The sequence below is a fragment of the Equus przewalskii genome, chromosome 17 (assembly GCF_037783145.1).
Source record: "Equus przewalskii isolate Varuska chromosome 17, EquPr2, whole genome shotgun sequence".
NCBI lineage: Eukaryota > Metazoa > Chordata > Mammalia > Perissodactyla > Equidae > Equus > Equus przewalskii.
Window position 1 is genome coordinate 23,104,053 of NC_091847.1, and position 18,464 is coordinate 23,122,516.

Sequence of the window (18,464 nt, forward strand, 5' to 3'; positions counted from 1 at the left end):
ATTAATCTGTGCTAAGAAAGTAGAGATTACCATGAAATTATATAATAACACTTTATATTCACAATATAAAAATTGTTATAACCTCTGAAGGGTAATTACACTGAGAACTGCATAGTAGCACCAAACACAATCATGTAATCTAAAGGACAACGATGGATATATAATTACAGAGTATTCATATGGTAATTAGGTAGATAGTAACTGGAGAATAAGTGAATGGCTATTTTCTGCAACAGAAATGAAGTAATTTTCAAGGGAGATTGTTATTGCATTCTGCCTCTCTCTTTCTCTCTCTTTCCTTTTTAAGCAACCAGAAATACAAGGAAAAACTTCTTCCTTTAATCTTTTTACAATATCTTAATAGACCACATAAAAATATGTGTATGTATGGCTATATATACAGGTTTATGAATATTCATGGAGAGCCAGATGTCTATAAAATCTCTAGCTGCATTTAACTTCTTTCCCAAATATTTCTTCCCATTGAAAAGTAATTGCTAAGCCTATTTAGCTATTAACTCATATTTGCACGTGGACTACTCACATTGCAAAGCTAGTGAAGTGTGAAATGTATTTAAAGAGAAGGAAGCCCAACCAAAATAATACCACCTAAACAGGAGTTGAAGATACTCAGTAAGAATAATGGGGAGCCTGGAGAGTCTTCATTTGGGAATACAGAATAGTTATACAGGGGAGACTATCTCATACAATTATATGTATGTACATCAATTGCTCTTCTTCAAGGAATTTTGACCTGGCCAAAAAAAAATAAGTTGCGTGAATTGACTTTAAGATTCATAATTTAAGAAAGCATTTGATAATTTAGGACTGCACACAAACACACAAACAACAATAAATTGAACGTAAAATGGGATTACTTTCACAAAGGAGACTAGGTAAATCCTCAGTGCATATCTCCAGGCATCCTATAACGGAGCTGCAGGTTCAGTGCAATTCACACTCCACCTTCATGTGATTTAACTGTGTCCCAGGAGAGCGGGTTCTATGAATTTTGTGAATGTTTTCCCTTCAGGGGGGTTAATGGCTGCTTCCATGTATGTATGAAATGTAGAAGAATTTCCAGGACAGCCAACAATGGTATTTTATAAACTTTTGATGAACATTTATACTAGGGTGACATAACAAGAAAAAGAAAAAATCAAAATCGTTGGCCAGAATATGAGGGACTTGGAAGTTAACTTCAATCCTTCCTCTGGCTGACAATGTGACCTCATCTGAGTTAATGGACTAATTTCTCCAAGACACCCTTAGGTCATCTTTGAACAGAGGCAGTATTACTAAGTATGCCTAAGTTTATGTCATAATTCCCCCCTCATCAACCCATTGTCAACAACGCCCTTTATATCATCAAGGCCAATTAGAGCCTATTTTGAGTAAAATGATGCAAATGATGATTACAATGATGATAAACACTCATTTTCAGCTGTCTTCTACGTGCCAGGCACATGTGTTTGTTATAATGTCATGTATTACATGATATTATCCTCATTTTATAGGTGACTAACCTGAGACACAGAGAGGTTAAGCAACTTGCCAAAGACCACACAACAACAAGAGGAGAAATGAAATTCAAACCCAAATAAACCTAACTCTAGAAAAGAAGCTTTCAGTTTTCTTATTCAATAATTCATACGTTTGCTCAGAAAAAAAGAATCTAGAAAGTAACTTTGAATCTTTGGTGTTCTCTTTCCCTTATGTGTATCTAAAACCGAACATGCCCCCATCTACATAGATATCTGAGGGTTTAGCCACCAGTCAGAACGTTAAGGGCCCTGTGGCAGCAAGAGCAGCAGGCCCACCAGATGTCACCATGATGTGCAGTATCAGGCACATTCACATGTCACATGTCACTCTCAGTCCCCCATCTCAACCCAAGTTGGATATTTGCCTCTGGCAATTGACAAATGGTCTACAGCACTGGGTTCTTACTTGAAGGGAACACCTAGCCATTCATGTGATCTGTTCTTTATGAGGCAGGATCAACTCTGGGTCCTTCCAGATAAGTAAAAAACCAAAATAACAGCCAAGAAACCTCAAAGTAAGACATGCCTGAGGTGTTACCATGTACTGACATCTTATTTAGGATGAAAATATTTGGAAGGTTTTCTGGAAAAGTTCTAAGATTCACAATATGTTAACAACAGTAATTGTGGCCTTTCCTTCTCTAGAGTCGGTTTTTCATCTAGCAAGATTTAGGAGGCGAAAGAGGTAAAGTAACATAAATTTGCTTAGAATTTTATGATTGCTGTCTTTGAAGGATTATGTAAGTAAACAGAAAAATAGATTTAAGAAATATTAGAGTATATTCTTTTTTACATTCCTCAAATGTTTTACACAGCCTATGATATTTTACTAATTAAACTTATTGCATACTCCTAAATATATCTTCCAATTTTAGAGCCGAGTTTAATAAAGTATGCAAACATTGAATCCAGGTTTGCCAATTAAATATTCACCAAGGAAAAAACGTGTGCAAAACTCTGATTAGAGCTGATAAATTTTCATCAGGAAAGGATGTCTAAGAAAATTAGCATTTTCTAATTTATTACTAAAAATAGAAATATATCCCACGTATTTCTATAGAGAAAACTGAAAAATTTAAAAGAATGAAATCCACTCTGAGCAAACAGTGCCATCTTTGAGTATCCACATAGAAGGAAAATGTAAAATTCAGAAAGCCAAGGTATCACAACTTTGATTTGAGTGAGACATATGATGTGAGATTTAAAACATACCAGCATTTAAATTTTCAACAAACTGCTGTTTCAAATTACTTCAATAATTTTAGTAATAATAAAAAAATTAACTCATAAAACTACCATGGCAATATTTTTTTCAAATATCAGAGAAACCTATATAACTTTTGTTTATAAATAGTGTTCTTGGTTGAGTGTTCCTCTATGTTTTAAAGTGATTCAGCTATTAAAGGTTTTAGCAAGTAACTATTTATAAAGTGATGGAGAGTCTTTTGAGACTTGTAAACAAGCTGACTTGCAGATGACAGCTAAATATGGTTTATCACATGAGGCCAAGTGAAAACCAAATACATGAATAAGCACATGATGCCTTAAAAATAGAATGAGAATGAAGCATGCACATATAGCACGAGAATGAAACTCTGACCATAAAAAAGCCATTTACCATATTTAGGCCCTAATTTCTCCATCAGAACGTTGAGTATGTATTAAGGTTCAGTTAATTTCAGCCTGATGAAATTTATTAACTTCTTCCGTGTAAATAGGATCTATTGTGTTAATATTGCCCACGCCCTCAGAATGCCTATACTTTGATAGAACCCTCAGGCTAACAAGGTTGGAAAAAAACCAAGATCAATAAAAGATTTTAGTTAATCAATACATGGGACTAATTTTTTTTAAGACAATTCAGAGCACAAAGTAATAATTCATTTTTAGAAAATTGGAAAGAGTTTCATGGAGAAACAGAAGATAAAGAATGCTGGGTAGGAGGTAATCATGGAAAAGATCATCTCAGATGGACATATCATGAAGAAAGTCATTGTCATCATGTTAAAGCTTAACTGGAGGCCAGCGAATATCCCACCTCATCATACTGGGAGAGGATGAGGCCATCCTAGACAAACTATGCAGTTTCTATGTGTACAGTTTTCTTTCTCTCTCTCTCTTCTCCCTTCTATCCTTCCATCCTTAATTTTTTCCTTCCTTCAAGCTACTCACTTGAAATCTACATGTCAACATAATGATTTCTGACATACTTAGATACACTTCCTTCTAGTATTCCTTCAATATGTTACCTTGCACAATACATAACATATATGTATCCCTCTATATCAATATATTGATATCAATATAGATATAAAGAGAGAGGTTTCTACACTGGTGTGATATCAAGAAGAAAAACAGCAAATTATATAGAAGTGATTACTGTTTAATCAGAGTTCACTGAAACATTGAGAATATCACCTTGGAAAGGTCATCCAGCAGAATAATATGTAAAACTATAAAAGATTTCCCCTGGTCCAATGTGCATGTTTCCTTTAGGTCAGATGTGTAGGTGTAAAATAGGTCATTGATGGATAATAATCAGCTTTCCACTTTACTAAGACTTTTATAGTAACTCAAAAATTACAGAAAATTATTTTAAATTTATTGTTAGTAGCATTTAACCTCTAATATGATTACAAGTACGCATTAAATTGCTGTTATTAATCAATAATTTTTTTTTTTTTGAGGAAGATTGGCCCGAGTTAACATCTGTTGCCAATCTTCCTCTTTTCACTTCAGGAAGATTGTTACTGAGCTAACATCTGTGCCAATCTCTCTCTATTTTCTATGTGCGATGCTGCAACAGCATTGCGAGATGAGCAGTGTGTAGGTGCATGCCCAGGAACTGAACCCAAGAACCCTGGGCCGCCAAAGCAGAGCGCACAAACTTAACCACTACACCAACGGACTGGTCCTTCAATAAAATAATTTAATCCCAGATAATTTTTATTTAGGAAGATTATTATTCTTGGAAAACATCCTTGTAAATTGTTTCAACCTTAAGGCAATGAGATTAAGTTATTACTCTTTTATGCACACAGTGTACAAAAAGATACCGTAGCAAGAAACTTTTGATACAGTAACTATGTGGGTTTGTTTGTGTAGATTCCCGACTCTTCCCTCCATTCAGACAGTAGTTGGGTTCTTAATTTACCCTGCCGTATTTTTCTTCATCTCATTTATCACCATCTGACAGCTAACATGTTTGCGTATTATTTATAAATACTAAAGTGTATTGTAAGAGCAGTTTTCTGTTTTATTCATGACTAAATCCCAAGCCTCAGGGGCCAGTACATATTACATGTTCTATTAATATTTGTTGAATTAATGAATGAGCACTGCCCCTTGGAAAGCCAGGGCACTTCAGAAAGCAGAGAACAAAAGCCATACTGCTGATTTTTTGGTTTTAAAAGCCCAGAGGCAGTTATAAATTTATGTGATTATGGGATCAGTGGAGACTTGTTTTACTCTTGAAACTAACTAGAGTTTGTCAGGATGTGTATGTGTGAGTTCAGATGGGGAGAGGAAGGTGGGAGATGAAAGAGGAAAATCAGATTGAGAAGCAAAGACAGACGTTATCAAGTCCCAATAAAAGAGCACTTGGATATCTGGTGCCTGCATGGAACAGACACTCAGCTGCTGGATCAATGAACCAACTACTGGACACCCCAGGCTGCCATGTGAATGAAAGATGTCACCCACTAAATCCCCAGAAATGGAGCAGTCCATAGAATTAGCCTAAACTCCCCAGCTTTCAATAAGTTTCATTGCACAGTCACAGTCTAACCTGTGTGTGGAAGATAAACCTACTCAAGAAACTCTTTTCTTCAATGACCTGATTTCATTACTTTCATGTGACTCCCTGTAGAAGTCCATCCTAAATTCATGCACCATTTTAGATATTTTGGGGGTTTTTTTTTGAGGAAGATTAACCTTGAGCTAACATCTGCCGCCAATCCTCTACTTTTTGCTGAGGAAGAGTGGTCCTGAGCTAACATCTGTTCCCATCATCCACTATTTTATATGTGGGACGCCTGCCACAGCATGGCTTGATAAGCAGCACATAGGTCTGTGCCCGAGATCCAAACTGGTGAGCCCCGGGCAGCCAAAGCAGAGTGTGCAAACTTAACCACTATGCCACTGGCCAGCCTCCACAGAAATTATTTTTAAAAAGCATCTCAGATCACATCCACGAATGTTATAAAACTACTAAATCTATTTTTATTGTTCAAATTATATATTACCTAAATAGCTATTACCTAAAATACATATTAACTGTATATTATAAATGATAGGCATGGAAATATCCATTAAAAATGAAAATTTTAAAAGTAAATATTTGCATTTGATTTTAAAATTTACAAAGGACTTTTCTTATAGATTACCTCACTTGAAACTCCCAACTCTGAGAAGCAGATAGTAATAATTATTATCATTATTTTTTACAAATCGTGGCCAAATTTTACCCGTGATGCTAAAACTAAATCGAAAATCCAACATTGTAGAATACTATTTGTCAGCCCACAACTTTCCACTTTGTATAGTTTTAAATGACTCTGAAATAATGTTTTAACTCTATATCATCACCTCTAAAACTCAATGTTTCTTCCTCAAATCTGAATTCCAGTTTGACAGACTCCAGGAAAGGAGCTTAGAGCATGTATTCAATGAAGTTCCAGAAACTCACTGAAATGATAGGCAAAACATTTTATGTATTTGTTTTATTTGAACAAGAGATTCTTGAAAGGATCAGAAGCCTACATTACATTCCAATTTAAGGACCACTGAAATCTAGAGTTGAAAAATTCTAAGTTGATTCTGGTTCTTCATGGTCTGGAAGGTACCATGGAAGTGATCTGAGTTCTCGGCCTCAGAGGAGAATTGAGTAGTCAGTTAAATAATCCGTCATTCATTACATGGTCATAGCCACACCAATTTGTTTCTGCCACTATGCTGATTATTTATATCAATTGATTTTCAAGAAAGCTTGCTCTCAGATCATTGCCATACAATTTTTCTCAACCCTCAGAACTAATAGATAAAGCGCAAACTATTTCATCAAACTGAAAATTAGGTCATACTATAAGCAAGGATTTAGTCATGGATCTCCAAGTGGTAATGCAGATCTAGAATTCAAATTTAGCTACTTGGTCTTTGGATTAATCTGCTAGTGCTATTCTGAACCAAGTGACCTCCTGTTTCTCAGTGTCTATACTTCAGTTGTATTTGATTTTATGGTGGCCACTCCTGTTAAATGGCTTTTTCTCCTGAAAGCTCATTTTCATATAATTAAGCACCTATATTGTGAAAAGTTATTGGTGATCTCCTTTTAATTTAACTTTTGCTCTTTTTAATGTTACTTTTTGGAAAATGATGGATTTTAAAATATATTCATTTATTTAAATCAAACATCATAATTCTATCTCTGCATTCATGAGAATGAAACTGAAGAAATAAATACACCTAGGAATGCACTGCTTTGATTTAAGCAAAGATTGTTTGTGTTTTTTTTTTTTTTTTTTTTGATTTGGTAGGTTACATAACCACAGAGTAATTCATAAATCTTCCCTCCTTTCTTTGGCCTTTTGCCCTATGGGACTCAGAAACTATAAGTTTAAGATTTGGGTTTTGTTTTGTTTTGTTTTTTTAACCTTGAGAACCAATGATGGCATACTGACTCTTTTGCCATTTTTATCAATATTCGAGATAAATACAAAAATTTTTCTAGCAGAATATAACTACCAGAAAAAGTTCTATCTTTTGCATAAAACAGAATAATATTACCTATTTATAGTGATGAAATCTTTAATAGTTAAACAGGGAGATTATCATATTAACTATCGATACGAATTCTATTTTCTTTTCTTCTATTTAAAGCATTTCAAGATTTCTGACTCATAACCCTTTTTCAAAACATGTCCGTTGACATTCCAAATCTGATATAAACCACTATGTTTTAAAATTACTCTTAAATTTACATTTGAATTAACTCTTTTAAAAATGATGTTAGTCAATGCATTTAACTAGAAGTAATTGGCTTGGTTTGAGGTAAGCTTCAAATAAATATTTTTGTTTAATTTGTGTGTCTGCCTATGTATGATTTATTACTACATTGTTTTAAATACACAATTCTGTTTGTAGATAATTATTTATGAATCCATTCTGTTTACTTAACACCAAGAACAGCAGAATCACAATCATGAATGGCTTCTATTCATGAAAAGCCTTGCTTTATTTTGAGGGCTCCCAACGGGGTATGTTCAGTTTATTTGAATACAAACCCATCTTTAGACAGTTACTAACCACTACCTGTGTGACTGGTTATTTTCAACCTTCAAATAAGCAGTTTTAAGGCTGCTTTTCATTGCCTTTCATATTATTTCGTACATTTACTTTTCCTTAAGTTGAAAAAAGAACTGTTGGTACTGCTAATGTGGCATAAAAGTAGAAGATTAAACCATCTAAACATGGCATGATTAATGGGTGAAGCACTGTTTCAAGAGTATTGTGAGATTAGAGTTGTCTCAAAATCAAGTGAAGCTGTCATAGAAAAAAGTTGCTGCTATGATTCCAACAAGAGAAATTAAGCATTTTTAAAGATTTTTTTCAGTCATACTTTCTGAAATTATTAAACATAGTTACTAAAATTCCAAGTGCAAGTTACATGACACAGAGTTAAGTGTTTATCCATAGTTAGCTTTATAAACATGAAATTGGAATTTGAAACTTAATTGTATAAAAAACATAAGGATATGCTTCTAAATAGCATGGAATAAAGTTTGTTTCTCATCTCCAATTGATTCTTTTTGATTATATCACTCTACGTTGTGGCTTTGTCTGGCTTTTAATCTGAAAAGATAGGCCATTTGGTTTTTTATTCACCAGAAATTACGTAGAGCAAGAGTCTTCAAAGACCTTTTACACTGATGTACTTCCAATGCCTAGAACAACAAATGATACCCACACATGTTCAATACAGAGCAGTTGAATAAGTTAATTTTAATAATCAGAACACTGTGCTTTGATCACAAATGACATACTATCTGCTTGGAAAGATTTCTTCACTTTCCAATAAATTCTTTTTTATATAAGCACACTTTTCTTAAATCTATCCCTCATTATTATTTTTACATTTCCTTTAAATGAAGGCATAACATTATAGTACAAATCTGTTTTTAGCAATTCTAGTTTTACTGATGGAACAAAATTGTCTTCAACAATCTTTCTGCAATTATGACAATTTCCTCCAAACTATCTAGACTAAAATAATAAAATTATTACATGATCTTACCCTTAGATCATCATTCTCTATCATGGTCACATGAAAAAAAGAAATATATTTATTTTCCTTCACACGTGTTAACTCAAACTTCATTGTATCTTTACACTATTTTTTTTCAAACTAAAAACACAAGCATAGAGTTTCTCACGGACTGTGGCTCTTAATGAGCTGTAAGCAAAGGTGGTCCAGAACTCTGGCCCAGCCTTTTGAGTGAGATCTTGTCAGTGCACAGAAAAAGAGTGGGCCCAGCAGACTGGAAAGGAGACCGCTCTACTCTGTTTAGATTCATTCACGTACTTAATACTACCTACTAAGTCCAGGCACTAAGTTGACTCCCAAGCTGGATGAGGTAGGCAAAGCACCACGTCCTCTTTTCTATTCTAGTTGGGTAGAGTCAAGAACATGAATGACAATGTTAATATAGTATGAAAGTGCCAAAGAGTAGGATTGAGTGGGGAAGTTAAGAAGACATGGTAGGAGAGTTAGAGAGACTTAGCAGATATTGAGGATCTCATGTGGAAAGAAAATGAGGTAGGAACAATTAAAGCAGGAAATTTTGGAGACAATGAACAGGTTTCCAAGGTTGGAAGAAAGGGTGCATAAGGGAATGTGCGGTAGTACCCCGGGTCAGAGATGATCAGGGCCTGAATGAAGGCAGTGCTTATCTTCTCACCAAGAGAAAAAGAGTCGGGGGACACTAGGCAACCAGGGCTCCAAAAGGCTTCTTCACGGTAGGTGTGAATGTTCTAAGAATCCTGAATACCTGAATACCTAGGAAATAGCTAGGCCTGAGTGACAATTTCAGTTTTTAAGTCACATCCTTTCTTGGAGTTCTGGGCTCAGTGCTAATTGGTCTTCATACTAGCAGGAACGCTGAAAAGATTCTGTTGTATTTTTCTGGTCGTTATTAAAGTCTTTTGGTCTCCTCTGCTTGGGCCTGCCATAGGCTTAATCAACTCAAGATAAAAATTCTTATCAATGTTTCTTTTTGATGGAGTGGAAACTTGCAACAACCAGGTTGAGCCAGTTTGCACCATGAGCTTCGAGCATTCTCAAAGTGAGTCTAAAAAGATGCAACAAAATGAACAGGATACTAAATGACAGGAAAATATACCAGGAGGAGCCTACTTTTAGAGTCAGACCTACAAAGCTACAAATTGGGGCTTCTATGTTCCCTAACCTGGTAGATTACGGAGAATGGCTTAATCTCATTTTTTGGTACTTGTGTGAAGTTGGACTAATAATACTAACCTCACAGGGTTGTATGTGCATTTGTTAAAATATCATATATTAGATAAAATAATGTAAAAGAGCACATACCTCTGTGATACATTATACATATGCAATGATTATTTCCCTTGCCAGCCATCCCCTAGGAAAATCGAATAGAAACAGAAAACGCAAATTTCAAAAAGCTTTTCCTTCTGGGTCTTTGCAAACGCTGTTCCACTCCCTGCTTCCTCTCTTCTTCTTTCTTCCAGTCTCATCTTAGATGTCACTTCCTTCAAGAAATCTTCCTAGAGGCTGCATTCTGTTTTATTTCCTGGGTTCTGGCAGCTCTGTATTTCATTAAACTGTCTATAATAACTTGCTTCCTTTTCAGAATCACACATTAGATTGTAAGCCCGTCGAGGGCAGGATATATCTCTGATACCACTGCTTCCTCAATGCCTAACAGAGTGACAGACTCACTGTAAACACCAAAACATGTTCACTGACTGACTGACCAATGGAATAAAATTGCTCTGAAAAGCAAATGATAAAAATAATCCCATCGTCATCACATATGGTAAACTCACATCTATAATTCATAGCTTTTATAAGCTACTTGATAGATTCTGATTCTAATACCAGTTACAACAGATGATACGTTTGGACGACTGTCAGGTACTCCTAATTTTATAACTTGAGATACTTCTTAATGTCTGTACTTATTGGAACCAGTGGGAGTAAGTCATGTGGGTGTATTTCTAATAAACTAAGTTCCAATTGAAAGTATAAGGGTTCTGCAAGAAGATCACTGGAGGACTCTGAAAGTATCAATGAGAGGACAAACAGATTGCCATGTGATTTGAATACCTGGTTCTTTTTTATTTATTTTTTTGGTGAGGAAGATTGGCCCTGAGCTAACATCCATTGTCAATCTTCCTCTTTTTGCTTGAGGATGATTGTCCCTGAGCTAACATCTGTGCCAATCTTTCTCTATCTTGTATGTGGGATGCCACCACAGCATGGCTTGATGAGCCATGTATAGGTCCACATCCAGGATCCAAACCCATGAACCCCAGGCTGCCAAAGCAGAGCATGCAAACTTAACCGCTACACCACCAGGCTGGCCCTGATGAATATCTGCTTCTTAGACACTGATTAAGTTTGTCCTCATTGGCCCTTTTGCCCTTAATGTCATTACTATTTAATTACAGATAACCTCAGATATTGTTGACCTCATTTTTAACAACCAGATTTAAAAGCAAAATGCCAGGCTTATTATTTTTTTGATTTATACTAGGAATTCTTGCTCCAGAATATCATGAAATGGAGTTATATTTGTTCATGAACAACTTACTTAAAGAATATTTAATTTGGCTTTTGCCGTTATTTGTCTCTGTCTCTCCTCCCTGGGTGCTGCTGTTAAAATTAATTTGCATTTCAGACCTCAGGATTTTATATCACCATTAGAGTTTTGAAATGTTTTTACTCAGCACAACTAAGAAATGATGTTCAACCTCCCACTAATGGACCTTTAATTAGGCACCGTAATGAACCATTCTGTCACTCCTTCATTGATAGAGAGAAGACTTTGTATACGCAAGATACAATTTTGACAGAACACCAAGTCCATTGAACCTTGCCGACTCACATCTAATAGATCCTAAATTTATTACGCGTTTGTCAGCTGCTGAATTTATCATTTTAATGACACTGTCCACAGACTTATTTTGCTGCCAAAGAATAGCATCACCATACTGCAGGGATGTTTGTTGACATCTTGATCAACAACTCCTGGGGTCCAATTCTGACTATAATATCACTACTTTGGGACCTTCAGCAAGTTGTTTAACCTCTGTCTAAGGATTAATTGGTTAATTTTAATAAGTGCTTTACAGTAAAAGGCGGGAAGTGCTATGACTGCTAATAGTGATAATAAAATTATAATGCAGCCTTTTATAATGCATCAGGCTACCTCAGACTGAGATTCTATTAAGTTGCCAATTAAAATATGACCTAACTGAATTTATTCTTTTTAAGAATCCAAATTGCTATAATGATGGCCACATAGTATTTTTTAACTTAGTTCAGAAAGAATTAAGAATGGTGATGCTTCAACTTAAAAAAATGAGGGAAAATTTAAAAAGACCAATGTTCTACAAGGATGGACCAATTGGGAACTGAGAAATAGCTCCACACAAAAATACCAGATGGCGGTACCTTGCTTAAATGTAGTTTTGTAGCTTAAATTGCTTGTTCTTTTATTAACTTGTCTCCAAACTGCTTTCATTTATTTACCTATGATTAACTATTTGTTCATTTGTTTTTTTCAACAAATGCCATTGTTGGGTGCAGTCTCAAAGAAGTCTTCCCAGACAAGTAAAGAATGCACACAGTTGACAATAATATCAGGGAAAAGTGAATAGAGCCAGAAAGAAGTAAAGAAGCAGTGACTTGAAAATTCAGAAGAGAAAGAGATTAATTCAGACTGAGGGAGGATGTCAACAACTTCAGAAAGGAAATGATGCTTAAGCTGGACAGAGCCAGATGGGTAGGATTTGGCATGGAGACATGAAGGTGAGGAGGAATCCAAAGAAAGTACATTTCAGAGGAAGAGAACAGAAAGAAAAAGTCACGATGCCAGGGAAGTTGACAAATAGGGAAGTATGATGTGTTGTTTTACTAGAATAAATGAGAGGCTACAAAAATAGTTTGAACAGTAATGAGAGTCTTCGTTATGTGGGATAGTAGTTGGCATTATCCCCAGTTTGCTTGGAAATCAGTTGTGTGTGAGAATGATGGAGCAAAAGAGAAAAAAACTCCATGAGCTAGTAGATGGAAGTTGTGCTGGAATACTATGATGTTGAGAAGAGGGAAATGAGAGAGCAATGAGATGTGAGCAATGTGTGAGTGGGGATACATGCATATAATGGTACTGTATTTGCCAAATAAACTGTTGGCCTGTGATACATAGCATTTAAGAGGTAAGTTGGGCAAGCAACATGAAAAAGGGCATTGGCTTAGAGTAGTGGCATCTATACAGATCAAGAAGAGGCTGTCCTAATATGAAGAGAACGTACACTTAGAAAAGGAAGCACTAATTTGAAAATGAATCTGTCTCTTTGCTGCAGCAAAAGTGGCCCCCGATGTAACATCAGAAGCAAAATATTTACTATTATTCTTGATTCTTAAGTAAGTCAGTGCATAAAGCTTGATTCCATGTGGTTCCATGCACTTCCCACAATGACCAGAGACCTATGCCACTCCCCACAAGGTCCTCAACGATATGGAAGTATCAGGGGACCAAAATGTTAAGTAACTTTTAAGGGTATGGGCCCTGGAGTTGGATTGCCTGGGTCTGAATCCCACTCTTCTAGCTACTAACTGTGTGATCTTCAAGAGGTTCTTTATCCCTCTTCAGTAGCCCCCTCTGTAAAATGAGAATAAAAGCAATACCTTAGTTCATTAGTCAGATTAAATGAAAAAATAGAACTAATACAAAAAAAGAAGTAATTACAGGAGAGCCCGGATGTAAAAAAAACCTCTGTAAATGTGATTGAGACGGAAATCCATTTTTTATATAGATAAAACAAAGTATGGCTGGTCTTTTGAGAATAGATACAGAGGTGCAGAGAGCAGCAGCTAGGAACAACTCAGGTAAGAGATGCTGATAGCTTGGAAGAAGGTAATAAGAATGAAAGTAGCAAGAAGTGTTCAGATTCTGAATATATTTTAAAGGTAAAAGTGAGAATGAAGGTGGGATGTGAAAGGAAGAAGGAGTCAAGAATGACTGCAAGATTTGGGAGCCTAAACAGTGAGTGTTTCCCTTTGCAGAGATAGGAAAGACTAAGGTAGAGGAATTTTTGAGGGAGAAAATCAGGTTAATTTAGAGCCAAGGCAAGCTGTCAAATAGATAACTAGGCATAAAAATCTGAAATTCAGGAGATAGGTTCATCAGGAAATATAAATTTGAAATAATTTGCGTTTGGATGCTTAAAACCATGCAATTAGTTGAAATCACCTAGGCAGTGGGTTCCAATCTTGTTCACACATGTGAAACATCTGGAAAATTTTAACTAATACAGATGCCCCATTTCAGGCTAACAGAATCGGAATCTTTGGAGGTAATGTTTAGAAAATGCTGTTGTATTTTATAAAAGCTGTTAAGGTCATTCTAATGTGGAGTTGTATAAGAATCACAGGCTTAAGGAGTGTTTTAAAGAAGAAAAGAGATACAAGGATGAAGTCACCAGTTACTCTAATGTTTAAAGGTCAGAAAAATGAGGAACCAGCAAAGGACCCTGGGAAGAAGCAGCCAGAAAAATGAGAATAAAAAAAAGAGAGTGGTAAACATAAAGACAAGTGACTGAGGTGTTTTAAGGAGGGAGTGATTAACTGCTGACTGTAGGGGTAAAATAGGCGTTGAGAATTGGCCATTGGATATGGCAACATGGAGGACACTAAAAGAAACGAATTCACTTGACTTTGATAGAAGATGTTTCAGCAGAATAGTGAAGATGTAGGGTCAAAAGAAAAATAGGAAGAAAGTAATTGCAGAGTATAAAAACTCTTTAGAGCAATGCTACTGTTAAAAAAAGCCAGCAGGGAAATAATGTTGTAGCTAGAAAGGGATGTGGGCACAAGGCAAGGTTTGTAAAGAAAGGATTAGCTAGAGAGGAAAATACTGATAAAGCAGGAGAAAGAGGGGGCAGTTGTAAGAGATGTGTCCATGAGTATCTCAGACGGATCTAATGTATGAGTGGATAGCATAGCATTAGATGTGGCATGGGATTCGCAGTCATAAGACAGAAGACAAAGTATATGGATACAGGATAAAGTCATCTGAGGGATGTGGTGGTGGGAGCTGGTGGCGCTTCTCTTTAGACAGCTTATATTTTTATCAGTAAAATAGAAGCAAGTTCCTCAGCTGAGAATCAATTCAGGGAGCAGGTATTGGAGGTTTGAGGAGAAAGGAGAAGATATGATATAGACATCTAGAAGAGCCAATGGATTAATGAAATACACTAGAAGCCATAGCTGGTGCACATTTGAGATTAGTGATGAAAAACTCAAGTGAGACCAGTCTATACGACTATGTGTGTTCCTTTCAGTTGCATTCAGCACTGGGGCACCAGTTGAGGACAGATGGAGAATTGGATTCAACCATGGTTATGGTTTTCTAGGAAAGTTCAATAAAAAGGCGGAAGGAGCAAGGGAGCCGTGGGTGTATTCAGGGAATAATTATATTTATGGACCATGGAATCTAAGCTAGAGAACGAGAAAACATAGAATCTTTAAATTAAGAGAAGGATGTAGAACAATGTAAGAATTGTTGGAGTTGGGGTGACAGAAGGAGTGAACCTGAAAAATATGGAGTGACTGAAATTGAGAAAAAAGAGGGAATATAGATATAAGTCATAAGAAAATTACTCAATGTGAACAACAAAGCATGCTGTCAGACTATCCTGTGGATGTTGCTTTCACTTACAGTACTGACATCTGTCTCCAGTATGTTCAGGCTGGCAGTGGCAGTAAGGCTGGTTCCCAGCAGTCACACTGCAGGTCCCTCCATTTTGACAAAAATCCTCACAGACTGTCTTACCACAGTTTGGTCCAGTGAACCCCAGTGCACAGCTGCAGGTGGGTCTCCCTGTTGGGAAAAAATAGGTAATAAAAAGGAAATTATTTGACTGCAATTGTTTGTTTTCATGGAATCCTCACTAGATAAGAATCAGGAAGCCAAGATTCTGGTCAAGATCTGTCCAGTAGTTAATCAGTGACTTAGGCAGTAACACGACCTCTTTGGATCTCAGGTTCCCCATGTTCCAATGAAGCCTAGATCAGAAGATAACTCGGGTTTATATCAGGTAACATAACCAGAGCTCATTTTATGAATAACCATATATGCAGACGTCCATTTTTATGCTTTCAAGTGCTTGTGTTATTCTTTGTACTTCTCTTTTCATGTTCATTTTGCTTTTTTTGATTATTTTTGCTCTACTCATATGTGTTAAGGTAGATTTGTGGTGACCATTAGAATAGAATATAGAGACAATCATATTTTCTAATGTTCAATCATCATGTACCAACCACTGCTGAATCTACACAAAGCTTAATTTATTATAAATTAATATTTTAATAAGTTTAAAGTGGGCCTGTCATCTATAATAAGATTTATAAACATTAGTTATTTTATTTGATTTAAATACACATACTGAGTTTAGTATATAAGCACTTACTAAGTCCTATTTTATTTCATTTTGATATTTTTATTCATGGTAAACAACTGTCACTTGTAGTCTAGTAAGATGATTTAGAAGTCTAATATTAAGAGCACATGATAGCAAATCTCATGGATCATCTTTGTACAGTGTTCTCTATTTGCTCTGCAGGAGCTAACATCACAATGAAAGGTAAACAATCCTTTAAGGTGTTTTGAGCACAGCACGGTTAACTGTTCTATCAGGAATGAGTCTCTCTAACTGCCTGGACTGTCAGGGACTGAGTAGAAAATGGAGTTTAGAACCAGCTGTGCAGGAGAGGTGAAGAAAAAGAACACAGAATCAATGGCCCTCATTGGTAATGGGGACAGAGTGAGGTTTAGAAGTTGTAAAAATGTAAAGAAAAAACATTAAAGAGAATAAGAAGGAAATTGTTATAGATCTCAATTCACTAGGATTCAGAAAATGGCATTCAGTTGACTAGAATCAGAGACTGTCTAACCAGCTCCTCTCTTGCCTTCACAGACATGAAGCATAACTAGAGCGGTCAGAAAAATGCATGGATGAAAGGCTCACCAGACTTGAAGTGGGAAATTGGTATAAGTCTTCTCTACTGCCGTAAATTCTACATTGAAGGACAATTCTACATTTCTTTCTGGGAAAAGCATTCTTAAGTGGATAAAATGCACCTGGCTTGCATTTCCAAGAAATGAACAAATCGAAGCCCCACCATTTTATTTATTCATTTATTTACTCATTTATTTTGGTGAGGAATATTGGCCCTGAGCCAATCTGTGCCAATCTTTCTCTATTTTGTATGTGGGATGCTGCCACAGCACGGTTTGACAAGCGGTGTATGGGTCCCTGCCCAGGATCCAAACTGGCAAACCCTGGGCTGCCGAAGCAGAGTACACACTTAACCATTACACTACCAGGCCGTCCCCTATTTATTTTATTTTGAAAGGGCTCTAGATACTTAAAAATGTTAAAAGCTATCGCTTCTCAATGAAGAAAATTATATACATTTTTATGGTGAGTAGCATTGCTTTAAAACATTTATAAATGTTACCAGTTGTATGGCAGATAAATGCTTATTAATAGATTGAGAAAGAAGGTGAATTTTATATACATTAAAGCTGAGTAACCTCATGTTTCCATTGCCAGAAAATGACTTTTAAAACTTTTAGGTAAATATTTTTCTTCTAACAGTACTGAATTCTCTAGTTGTTGCTTACATACAGACAAAATATCTTCACTGGAACAATAAGGGGTGAGAAATAAAGACACAAACGAGGGAATAAATAGTGATATAAGATGAAAAGGACAGATAATTGTTGCAACACAGTCACTAAGGAAAACAAAAGCCCTGAACAAAAGAATTGCTCTTCATCAACAAGAATCAGTGAACGACTTACAGAGAAACAGAACATATAAACAGGAACACAAATCACACGAGGAGATGTAAGACAAACAGCAGAGAAAGCAGAGGAGAAATCAACACGCATTAGACCAATCAGAAAAAGTGCCCTATGACGGTAGGATTTAACCACTGTAGATTTCTGTTTTTCTACTTTACTTTCCCATTTTTTTTCTTAAATGAGTGAAAAAAAGTAACGATAGAAGTTTAAAAGAAACAAACAGCACACTAAGGCACTTGAAAATTCCTCTGTCCCAGTCAATCCGAGAAATGACACTGTGCTTTCATCTTATCTGCAGCTGTTTTGAAACTAGGGCAGAGTGACCAGATTGTCCCTCAGCTGGCATATGCCTCGCATCATTCAGATTCCGCCTGAATTATTTTCAAAAAGCTCTTCTTTCTCCTCCTTTGAAGAGCAGATTTCTTCTTGACAAGTAGAAATTTTCATATTCATGGGAATATTATCTAACTTGAAAGTGTGGTGATACAGCAGATCTTTTGTTTGTTGATGGGAAATGAACCATCTGCTGCAGAATTTTATAACGGATTCCAGCTAATATTTTCAAGACCCTCTCTGGGTGCACCCTACAAGTTACATTAAATTCATTTATAAAGATTTTTTGGGGTAGCTCACTCTAATTTTGGCATTTGAAAGGGAAACAGCACTGTTACGATGACCAAGGTCTAGATTGACAGCAGTGATGCATCCAGGGAGCTGGAGAGCTCACAGCCTACAGCGGAAGCGGAATCAGAAAGGGTGTCAACTGACCTGAGGAGAGAGGGGAGGAAAG

At 36.1% G+C, this 18,464-nt stretch overlaps 1 protein-coding gene across 4 annotated transcripts in view; it reads right to left on the reverse strand.

Moving 5' to 3' along the window:
- LRP1B (LDL receptor related protein 1B) overlaps window positions 1–18,464 on the reverse strand; it is a 1,824,802-nt gene that overhangs the window by 48,876 nt on the left and 1,757,462 nt on the right. For all 4 annotated transcript variants that reach the window (XM_070581263.1, XM_070581262.1, XM_070581261.1 and 1 more), the window contains one exon: window positions 15,524–15,685. In XM_070581263.1, coding sequence (XP_070437364.1) covers window positions 15,524–15,685 — 162 coding nt within the window. The remainder of the gene's footprint in view (window positions 1–15,523; window positions 15,686–18,464) is intronic.